A 12202-nucleotide genomic window follows, 5' to 3' on the forward strand; every position below is an offset into this window, starting at 1 on the left:
TTCACCTAATTATAACCATTAAGCTAATGGAAGTCTATACATTATATTGATAAATACTACATTAAAACAGTTACAGCACAACCTAAAACTCAGCAAGATAATTAATGACTCAATTAATGTTTAAGAGATAGTTATCTTCATTATACCACACCTAGAGAACCGAATAATGGTGAAAAGTATGATGTGAAGTCTTGCAGCCTATTACTTGTCCAAGAGCTGCAACTCATGTCAAAACCCTGCACTATGAACTGTACAAGTAGATTCACTCTGACAGCGACCCAGGCAGTTGTCGGAGGCGGACTAGCAGAGATGCTAATTATGAGACAAAGTATTATTGAGTTTAAGAGGGAAAATGGCTGGACTAAAATGACTCGGGTCTACCTCAGTCTTGCAAACTAGCACTGGAAAACTAGGCAAGGCACAGCTGGTAGAGCTTCTGCCTCACATCGCCAGAGACCCAGTTCAACTCCCACCTTGGATGCTATTTGTGTGAAAGTTTGCACATTCGCCCACATCCCTAAGCCATGCGGGTTTTGAAGGTTTTTAGCTTTAGTTTTAGTGATATAGCTTAGAAACAGGCCCTTCGGCCCACCAAGTCTGCGTCGACCAGAGATCTCCGTACACTAGCACTATCCTGCACATAGGGACACCTACCCTTTTTTTACAGAGGCCAATTAACCTACAAACCTGTACGTCTTTGGAGTGAGGGAGGAAACCGGAGCACTCAGAGAAAACCCACCCATGCAGGTCACGGGGAGAACATACAAACTCCGTACAGACCTGACCCGTAGTTAGGATTGAACCCGGGTCTCTGGCGCTGTAAGGCAGCAACTCTACTGCTACGACATCATGCCACCCTTGGCCTCAGGTGAATTGTCCTCTGTCTGTAGGGAGTTGATGAGGAAGTGGGATAATATAGAACTAGTGTAAATGGGTGATCGATGTTCGGTTGGCGTGGACTCAGTGGGTCGAATGGTCTGTTTCCATGCTGTATGTTTCAATGAATCAAAACACAGCACCTTCTGTTACCTTGCCCATGAGACAACCAATGTTAGTAAGAAACAAAAGGGTGGTGAAGGGGGATGAACAGCAAGGGAGAAAGAAAGTAGTGCAAATGAACAAACAGTAGTTGTAAACATGTTGCAGTCATGCTAAAAAAAACAAGGATTCAGTGGTTCTATACAAGGAGTGAAAAGGGTAATGATTTTTAGAATTCTACATATTGAGTAAAACTCTGGACACAAGGAACTGCAGAGGCTGGTTTACAAAAAAAGACACAAAGTGCTGGAGTGGCTCAGTGGGTCAGAGAGTATCTCGGGGGAAGAAGGATGGGTGAAATTTTAGGTCGGGACCCTTCTTCAGACTGAGAGTAGAGGGGAGGGAACTGGAGGCAAGAAAAGGCCAGAGCAAAGCAGGGCCGGCAGCAGAAGACCAAGGAAGGCTGGAGCCCATATTGGCCCATTTCTGGAGAACATGGATAGGCAATGTTTTGGGTCGGCGTGCTTCTAACTGGGTTCAGCAAAAAAATCAAACAAAGGTTTGAATTAGACCCTTCTGGTAAAACAATTTGGATTTAGATTATGAATGAAACCCCCATTTGGGTTTGCCCTGGTGGATTTCAACCACAATTAATCAACCAGTTCTGCTATAAATCAATCTATATAACTGGGTAAAACCAGGCAAACTTTTTAACATCAAGGTTCTAATATGCCCATGAAACCTTTAAGTAACGTATTAATAAAGGAGGAAATTAGGAACAGAATTATGCAATTTATTTTGTTTTAATGTCGTAAAAGGCTTTAAATTCAAATCAATTACAATAAATTTCTAATTCTTCATGAAGTGAATTTGCATTTTCAATGTACTCAATACAAGTGTAAAATTACAAATGGATATTGATTTTTATGAATTAGAACCATCTATTTTAGCATCAGATTAATAATCTACTCTTTATATTCATGCATCAGTTTCGAAGCTAGCATATTTGTTAGTGGTTTAAAAATATCCACATTTAAGAATGATTTATACTTTCTCATTTTTGTATATATTCTCAGTTAATCTTTTTTTATTTACTCATATCCAGAGGGACCTGCACATTCATTCAGTCAGTAATCAGTTATTGCAAAGATTAACCTCCAGTGACACTCGCGAAAAAACCCGCCTAAAGTCAGGCACACTGCTCGGAAGGTAACTGGAAAAACACTAAAACATCAATACAGGTCCACCACCAACTTTCTGGCAACTGGTGGGCCGGCCCCACCTTTAATCCGGACAACCCCCCCCCCCCCCCCCCCGGAGGTCCCCCTGAAAATCTGGCACTTAGGCTGGGCTAGGCGGCTGATCTCTACCTCATCTGGACATCCGTGCCGATCTGCGGGTCCAATTTGCCCCCCAAGGTATCTCGGCCCCCCAAGACCGTGGCCTAAAACGTATAACCCAAGGGCCCCGGAAAATCGGTGGTGGGCCTGCAAAGCAGCAGATCGATAATCTCTTTTCTTACAAGAAGTCATAATGTGGGAAGCACTGATTCCTCACAATTAAAACTGATTTGCCACTAGCTGCGCCTACATTATCAGGGTGTCATTGTGGCTTAAAGTAATTACATTGGATTTAAATACTTTCTACAACGCCCAGATGCTTGCTGTTCAATGTAAAATGAATGGGAACATGGAGAACAACAGGAGACTTGCTTCCAGTCATACACTAAGTGAATGCAGACATCACCAGCAATCAGTGCATCGACACCATTTTACGCTTGTCATACTTTACTTGACAATGGACTTGCACCTTACAAGCTGATTTTTAAATGATTGGAGTTCATAATGATTTAAATGATTGATTCTCACTTAACTGTAATTATTTCCCTGGGCTCAATAGAAGAAATGAATTGGTATCACACGCAGTGTTAAGTAATATCCTGGATAAATGCTGAATGCAATTTTACCACTCACTCGCTCGCTCGGAAATTTCATAAGAAAGGTTGGCTGTTTGATAATCTTGCATTCTTGGGAACTTTGCAGAATGCTTGATTATTAACATAAAACTCACTGCTTTTTTAAACTTATTAGCTCCTTTCAACAGCTTTCTTTTGAAGAAGCTGTGGATTAAGATTTTGTTTCAAACATGGATACAAAAGCAGCAAACAATAGTCAGGGCTGTAAACCCATCTATAATAGAAATCTGATTTAATAGCTAAATGAAGAATACTCTGTTATTTACTGATAAAATAACAAAATCTCTGCATCTTATGTTGATGCTTCCATCAATGGCTGGTCTGGTTCTGGCTTCTGAAGTTTATTTTTTCTGACATTTCTTACACAGTGGGACGGGACTGGCCTGTAAAGGATCTTGTTACTCATTACGCAGTTAATGTTTCCAGGCCGAATTAAGCACAGATTAGAAATAGATACTACAAACATCTACATTACCATTTTTTAAAAAGTAGTTAAGTGAAGAAACAATGGTGGAAAAATAAAGAATTCAAGCACTTTTTAACAAATAGCATGGTAAATGAATATACAACTTGATGTGCTGTTCCAGCTTTGTTGCCTTCTTTAAACTATACCCAGTTTTAAATTGGGAATATTTCTAGCCAGTTGTACTGAATGGGTAATCGATGGAACAGTTAAACCTTTCAATTATACCCTGCGGAGCAAGGCAATAGAGCGTACCTTGAGTACATGCAAAAGGCCCTCTTAACATTTCTGTGGCAAGGATTGAGAAAGTCGAAATTAACTTTGCAAACAAAGAGAAATTTGAACGGAGCACACACAGCAAGTTGTTTTAGATTAGAAAAATAACTTTCCATTCACACAGTCATACTGCAGCTGATGCAGTGCACAGTTAAAGATAATCTTACTCTCGAGGTGAAAACCAAAGAATGAAAAAATCCAGCTCACCAAACAAGGATACAAGTGAATCCAGTCACCAAACATCGTGCACAAGTGGCAATTTGGATGATCCGTGAGGTATTATGGATTTTATTATAAAATAATTTTTACAATTAAGTAAACTCAAAATTCTGGAGCATGAAGAAATATCTTACAACATACAGGACAAAGAATGCTCAAAGTAAAATAACACGTCAAAAAGTCATCACATATAATTTATTGTAAACAGCGCAAAATAATCTCTTAACAAATATATCACGTGACTTGAGAATATTCTGCAGAGAAACAAGACATCATGCCAAATAACACTGATCCTTACTTCATTGTAGAATCCACTCAATCCTTCTCCACCTCAGTATGCACGTTACCCTACAGATGGACACATGGTAATGCAGTGGCTCAGCGGGTCAGGCGGCATCTCTGGAGAAAAAGGATAGGTAACGTTTCGGGTCGGGACCCTTCTTCAGACTGGAGAAAGGTCCTGACCCGAAACGTTGACCTATCTTTTTGGTCCTGAGATGCTACCTGACCTGCTGAGTTACTCCAGAATTTTGTCTGTCGTTGATATAAACCAGCATCTGCAGTTCTGTGTTTCCCTTGTGGTCTGGTTGATTATTGCGCCACTTGGTGCACTTTAAAACCACACAGAAAGCCCATGAGTCACCCCCGGGATGATGTGGGGTTGGTTGGTAGAGGATTCCATCTCAGCCTGGATGGAAAATTGGGTGCAAATAGGCTGAGTATTTTTATGAGCCATGGAAAGTTAGCTTGGCTGCCTACTCCTGATGCTTTCCCATTGACCTTGCTGGAACAACCCACACATCTACGCACCTGAGAAAGCAAAGAGGAGTGGGGTTTTCTGGAGATGTCCGTCAGTGCGTAAAACAACGAGCACACCAACATTCATCCATCAGACTTGTGCAATAAGAATGCTAACTTCAGCAGTATGTATTTGTGGAACTTCAATCCCCGATGTGAGCCATTGCCCTCAAGAAAATTTGGGGTGGGGGTGGGGGGAAATAGATGACACAGATACCAGATTTCACCCAAATCAAATTATCAGTGAAGGATTTACAAAACAAAATCTCTCATGGTAATGATGCAATTTGCTTAAAAGGAAATAGACTACCCTTCTTGTAGACAGCAGTTAGGTAATGTATTGGCTCCCTATTCCAGAAAGGAACTCATGGAGGTGAGTGCTCATTAGTGCAGATTTCTTCTGTAAAATGTGGATAGAACCGTAACTGAGATATTCTACGTGTATCTCAAGTTGTCTTTTGGAGACGGAGGCAGCAACTTTTCTGCGTTGTCGCTGTGCGTGTCTCGTTATCAGGAACGATTCTTCAAAATTACAGGTACTACAAGGAGAAGGATAACTAATTGTTAATGTCTCCTTCCTTGCTCAGTAAAATATGCATTATATCACGTATTAACAAAGGCTCAAACAGTTAGCAACGACATACCTATTTAAGATATCTACAATAAAGATGGACATTAGCTCCTTAGAAATATTAATAAAACAATCTATCCAGTAATGTATTATTTTCATGCCTATTATTCTTTGTCCCCAAATTAAGTGAGTTGGTTTGTCTACAGACAATGGACAGTCATAAGAACACTTGAAACAATGCAATGAACTAAACATTCTGAGACACAAAGTGCTGGAGTAACCCAGTGGGTCAGGCAGCATCTCTGAAGAGCATGGATAGGTGACGTTTCGGGTCAGGACCCTTCTTCAGACTGAAAAGGGATCCTGACCTGAAATGCCACCCATCCATGTTCGCCAGGGATGCTGCCTGATCTGCTGAGTTACTCCAGCACTTGGTGTCTTTTATTGCAAACCAGCATCTGAAACTCCCTGCTTCTATATCTCAAAATTCACATTTTCTTTATTTTCTACAGGAAAGCTTGGCAATATAGTTTCTCCCTTGATATTTATATTTCAGAATAATAAGCTAGGAACTAGAACATTGCATTTACTCCAGAACTTTGGCTCTATTTATTTTAGGATATTAAATATACTTACTTATGATAACTAACAAGACAATCACGACAACCACCGATATGATGACCTTCATCTGAAATGGGAAAGTTAACAAAGTCAAAACATGTGATACAAAGCAATCCCTGCAAATCCATGTGCCTATCCAAAAGCTTCTTAAATGCTACTATCACATCTGCCTCCACCAGCACCCTTAGCAATGCATTCAAGGCTCTCCCCACACATCTCCTTTAAACTCTGCCTACTCACCTTTAGGCTATGCCCACTAATATTTGACATTTCAAACCTAGGTTTTATTATCCAGGAATAAAATATTAGCACACTTGCGTAGTTCAGATGCCTCAAGTTTTAATAATGCCTTTCACAGCTTGAAACAAAGGTGTATCTAACCTCCTTTATGAAGCCCCATTTGCTTGCTACCACACAGACTAGAACAAATCAATGAGGATCCAGAGACTCGCTCACACCACTGGCTAGATTAAATTGGAGGGGATCTGTGGATTTGTTAAAAATACATAATTTGCTTAAATAACAAATAAATGCACGCAGACCCATAAAAGTAATTAACCATCAAAAGGAAAAGTGCTGGAGTAACTCAGTGGGTCAGGCAGCATTTCTCTCGAGGACATGGATAGGTGACGTTTCAGGTCAGGCGGGATCCCTCTTCTTCAGAAATGTGCCTATCCATGATCTCCAGAGATGTTGCCTGAACTGCTAAGTTACTCCAGCACTTTATGTTTTGCTCAAGATTCCAGCAGCCACAGTTTTCTGTTTCTCCGATTAAATTCTCAAATTCAAAATCAGTTATGCCCAAAACATATTTTGCTATTTGAAAATCTTTGCAACGTTTTCAAAGCCTTTAAAACAAGTTTTATTTATCCATTCAATCAGCCCCTTATTGATATATATAAGACAATAACTGCAGATGCTGGTACAAATCGAAGGTATTTATTCACAAAATGCTGGAGTAACTCAGCCCCTTATTGATCATCAGTAGGTGATGTGGGATCAAAAATCCAAAACAATTAAATGTTTCAAAATATTTCAACACAAGTTGCAACGGATTTTGTCAAGAAAATGATAACTAGAACTAGGAAGAAGCATAACAAGACTATTTTAGAGGTATGTATAATTGTCAAGTAGGAGCCACTATCATGATGTTTTAGACAACCATTTGAAGATATTTAATTAATCCCTTTCATGCATGGTATGATTTATTGGTCTTAGTGCCAGAATGCACCAAAAGGCATTTCTGAAGGGTTGTTCTGAAAGGTTAATTACCCATGAGTGAAATGCCACAAGAAATAGCTGTTCATTTTTCACAATTTTTAATAACTCATGTTGTACAAAAATCATGAACGGGGCAAAACATTTCCTATTCATTCACATTTCAGAATCTTAATTTTGTAATGAGTTAATGTGTTTCTCTGTGACAAATTATTTATGGTCCCATGGTACATAGAAGCTCTGCAGCTAAAGCGTCTGGTCAAAGTTTGGGTTGTCTTGTCACATAGGCAACAAAATCACACATGTGCCTCCACAACCTGGCAGAATGAAAATGCATATCAACCGTTGGACCGTGACTTTCAAACCATTTACAAAAAGGATATTGTGAGCAGGGTTAATGGAGAGGTAAGCATAAAGTATAGAACACCAGATAATGCAGAAATAAACATAACAAAAATGGAAGTGTTGGGAGGAAGAATGGGGAAAGGCGAGGTAAAGTGTAAACATTATTTTCTCAAAAGGTGTGTGCCAAAATGGTTTGAAAGCTGAACAAAATCTGGGTCTTCAAATTATGTAATGTTAATGTTTTAGGGTAAAGACCCTTAAATGGCTAATTCTAGACCATTAATTTCCATGACCTGCTCCCTCAACGGGTAAAATGCATTGAGCATTTTTTCAACAATACTTCTATACAACATAGGGGGAGGCCATTCCATCTAACAGATATATGCTAGCTCATACGAAAACCCCATTCCCCCACTAATTTTCCTTGTTACCTGTTCTCTCCACACTCCTATTAATTCCCCCCAGATTCTACCACTCACATACTATGTACGAGCCAATTTACAGTGAGTTTGAATTTAGTTTATTGTCACGTGAACAGTGAACGGGGTACAGTGAAAAGCTTTTGTTGTGTCCTAACCAGTCAGCGGAAAGACAGTACATGATCACAATCGAGCAATCCACAGTATACAGATATATGATAAAGGGAATAATGTGAATAACGTTTAGTATAAGATAATGTAGTAGTCAATTAGTCAATTAGTAGTCAATTATCCTACTAATCCATGTCTTTGGGCTGCTGGAGGAAACCCACATGGCTGCAGGATGAACATGCAAACTCTACACAGACAAATCCTAAGAATAGTGACTGTCTACACAAAACATGCAATGCTTCCATCAAGGAAGAGCACAAAAGTCTCTCAAAATTTAACTCTCAACCAACATAAAAATAGATTAGCTGATCATTATTGTTGTGTTCTTTAAAAAGATACAGTGAGTCCGACTGTGTTTTTACGCGAGTGTTTATTCAACCGCACATCTGCTCTCCTGAGCTCCTCCCTGTTGCGCTCTGATGACCCCCTACCAATAGACCTGTGTAGTCTTAAAGGCACATTGCAATAACACCACATCTCCCCTTTCTAGAATCAATCAGTAGACTGCGGTTGATTCACCAGACCTTAGAGGATTATTCTGCCTCTTTAGCCTTTTCACTAAATTAGAAAAACATTTTTCTTTATAAACTCTCTTTTTTTTTCTCACTTATAGTTCAACCTATCTGGTCTCACCACTCTTCTCCCAAACCTGGTTCTGGGAGTGGATGGCAGTTCTGGAATGTTCTCTTTTGGTGGCTCTGCTGAGCTCTGCTCTGGAATGTTCTCTTTTGGTGGTTCTGCTGAGCTCTGCTCTGGAATGCAACCCGGGAGTTGCTCTTTCATACCACCCCCAATCTGGTCCGGCAAGGGTTTCATGGGAATTAGATGGCGACGGTTTCGCCTGACCGTCCCGTGAGGTCCCTCCACGATGTAAGAGCGGGGGGCGGTGTGGCTGCTGATCACAGCTCCAGCTTCGCCTTGATCCGTCACCCACACTTCTTGTCCGGGAAAGAGCCTGTCGAGACTCCGTGCACGATGCCGCAGGCAGGTTGTACCATTGTGCATCTCTAATTCTCTTCTCCTTTTCCTTCCACGCAACCACTTCATTGTCGGGAAGAGCAGGATTCAGCAGGGCTGGAAGTGTTGGTACCGTAGTGCGAAGCCTTCTCCCCATAAGGAGTTGGGCTGGGCTGTACCCGTTTTGCAGTGGGGTCGCTCTATATGCAAGTAAAGCGAGGTAGGGATCCGCCGCTTTCTTCAGGAGACCCTTCACTGTCTTGACTGCACGTTCGGCCTCCCCGTTACTCTGAGGATATCTCGGGCTGCTTGTGACATGGCGGAAACCATACGACTTTGCAAACGCAGCAAAGGCGGTTCCGGCAAACTGAGGCCCATTGCAATAACACCACAATTATCACATTGATGTTCCAAGAACATGCTAAGCAAAAATTGCCTCTCTTGCTTTCTACAAGAGTGACCGTGATTCAAATATACCAGTGTACGTGAAATGTTTTCAGGCAACGAGTTTGGAGTGTCCGAGAGCATTATATGTGACATCCCAGACTGAATGTCTGAAAGCATTTCACCTGCAATGTGCTGTATGAAAGCAAGTTCTATTTCTTTCAACCTTGCTGACCAATCTAACATCGTTCCATTTCATTCATTAAGCAAAAAACACAAATCTCTAGAAAGGCATGTAATTCTGTCAGCAGACTTAACTCTGTTACTTTTAAAAAGAAACAGGCTATTCAGCGCACAATTTCTGTGCTGAACATGATGCCAAGGCCATCACTTATCTACCTGCACATAACCCATATCCATCCATTCCCTGCATATCCATGTGCCTGTTCAGGCTTTTAAATGCCACCGATGTATCTGCAACACGATCCAGGCACCCAACACTCCCTGTGTAAATAAACTTGCCCCGTACATCTCCTTTAAACTTTCATTTTAAAACTATACCCTCTAGTATTTGATTTTTTTCCATCTTGGAGAAAAAGATTCTGACTGTCTACCCAATCTATGCCTCTCATAATTTAATATACTTCTTTCAGGTCTCCCTGCAATCTCTGGCATTCCAGAGATGACCCATACTTGCACATAATTAATTATGATGACATTGTCTTTATCCCTTAGCAATATGATTGATTTTAGTGTCATATTTGTAAATATGACTTTTCTGAACACTGCTTTGGGCATTTAAAATTATTAAAATATTCATGTCCATGTTTTTAAAAAGAAAACATTATGGAAATGTTCTCATTTGTGTGACATTTTTAATGTCATTCAAAATGTCAGTCAAACTCCCAAGTGCTGGGACAGCAGCTATTTACAATATACATTAATGACGAAGAAGGGATTAAAAGTAACATTAGCAAATTTGCAGGTGCCACAAAGCTGGGTGGCGGATGCTATGAGGATGCAGGGTGACTTGGACAGGTTGTGTGAATTGGCAGATGCAGTTTAATGTGAGGTTATCCACTTTGGTGGTAAGAACAGAAAGGCAGATTATTATCTGAATGGTGTCAAGTTAGGAAAAGGGGAAGTACAACAAGATCTGGGTGTCCTTGTTCATCAGTCACCGAAAGTAAGCATGCAGATACAGCAGGCAGTGAAGAAAACTAATGGCATGTTGGCATTCATAACAAGAGGAGTTGAGCATAGGAGCAAAGAAGTCCTTCTGCAGTTGTACAGGGCCCTAGTGAGACCACACCTGGAGTATTGTGTGCAGTTTTGGTCTCCAGATTTGAGGAAGGACATTCTTGCTATTGAGGGAGTGCAGCGTAGGTTAAATCCCGGGTTGGCGGGACTGTCGTATCTTGAAAGACTGGAGCAACTGGGCTTGTATACACTGGAACTTAGAAGGATGAGAGGGGATCTTCTTGAAACATACAAGATTACTAAGGGATTGTACACGCTAGAGGCAGGAAACATGTTCCCGATGTTGGGGGAGTCCAGAACCAGGGGCCGCAGTTTAAGAATAAGGGATAGGTCATTTAGAACGGAGATGAGAAAAAACCTTTTCACTCAGAGAGTTGTGAATCTGTGGAATTCGCTGCCTCAGAAGGCAGTGGAGGCCAATTCTCTGGATGCTTTCAAGAGAGAGTTAGATAGAGCTCTTAAAGATAGCGGAGTCAAGGGTATATGGGGGGAAGGCAGGAACGGGGTACTGATTGTGAATGATCAGCCATGATCACAGTAAATGGCTCGAAGGGCCGAATGGCCTACTCCTGCACCTATTGTCTATTGAGACCTGAAAGAAGTATATTAAATTATGAGAGGCATAGATTGGGTAGACAGTCAGAATCTTTTTCTTCAGGATGGAAAAGGTATAGCTTTAAAATGAGAGGGGCAAAGTTTAAAGGAGATGTATGGGGCAAGTTTATTTACACAAGGGATGTTGGGTCCCTGGATCGTGGGGTGGTGGTTGAAGCAGATACTTCGGTGGCATTTAAGACTTTTGGATGGGCATATGGATATGTAGGGAATGGAGGGATATGGGTTTTGTGCAGATAGATAAGTGACAGCCTTGGCATCATGTTCCGCACAGACATTGTGTGCAGAATAGCCTGTTTGTGCGCTGTACTGCACTGCTTTGTAGAATGGTGAACTTCCATCAAGATAACCAGTTCGATATATTGTTATTGTGTGCCATATATTCTATTTTCTCAAGAATTTATAAAGCAGACAAGTCTGAAGAAAGAGCCTAATTAAATTTGATAGCCGGCAGGTCAATGGAACGTACTAATTCCACAAAGAGACAGTCTTCACTTCTGTTTAAGCTTTATGGACCAGTAATTGCTATCCTGGCTTTCTTGACATTTGTCTTTAGCAATTATCTCTGCCAAGTCGATTTAAAATAAAAAAACACAGTCGTCACGTCACTCACCTTACACTCTCGCCACCACATCTGACGTCGCAACTGCTTTGCTCTGTTGCTGAAAACCGTGGCATTATCGGATAAACTTTCTGCAAAAACAAAAATTGACACGTTTAAAAAAGAATGTTTGGAGGCAAAAGTCATTGTAAAAGTCAGCAAATCAGTTGAAGTCTGATCTGGGACATAGGCCAAAAGTGAGCAAACGGGACTAGCTTATATGGGACGGCATGAACGGGTTGGGCCAAAGGGCCTCTTTCTGTGCTGTATGACTCCATGACTTAGAAAAGAATGTATGCCTTCGCTTAGCCCATTATATATCCCTCTAAAC

At 40.9% G+C, this 12202-nt stretch overlaps 1 protein-coding gene across 1 annotated transcript in view; it reads right to left on the minus strand.

Annotated features, from left to right (window-relative positions):
• Positions 1-2285: 2285 nt before the first annotated feature.
• Positions 2286-12202, minus strand: part of vamp4 (vesicle-associated membrane protein 4) — a 50848-nt gene continuing 40931 nt past the window's right edge. Inside the window, exons 6-8 of the mRNA XM_078407792.1 lie at positions 11884-11963; positions 5917-5968; positions 2286-5248 (exon numbers count right to left, since the gene is read on the minus strand). Of these exons, the coding sequence (XP_078263918.1) occupies positions 5220-5248; positions 5917-5968; positions 11884-11963 (161 nt within the window). The 3' untranslated portion in view covers positions 2286-5219. The remainder of the gene's footprint in view (positions 5249-5916; positions 5969-11883; positions 11964-12202) is intronic.

This window comes from Rhinoraja longicauda, chromosome 11, assembly GCF_053455715.1.
Source record: "Rhinoraja longicauda isolate Sanriku21f chromosome 11, sRhiLon1.1, whole genome shotgun sequence".
Taxonomy (NCBI): domain Eukaryota; kingdom Metazoa; phylum Chordata; class Chondrichthyes; order Rajiformes; family Arhynchobatidae; genus Rhinoraja; species Rhinoraja longicauda.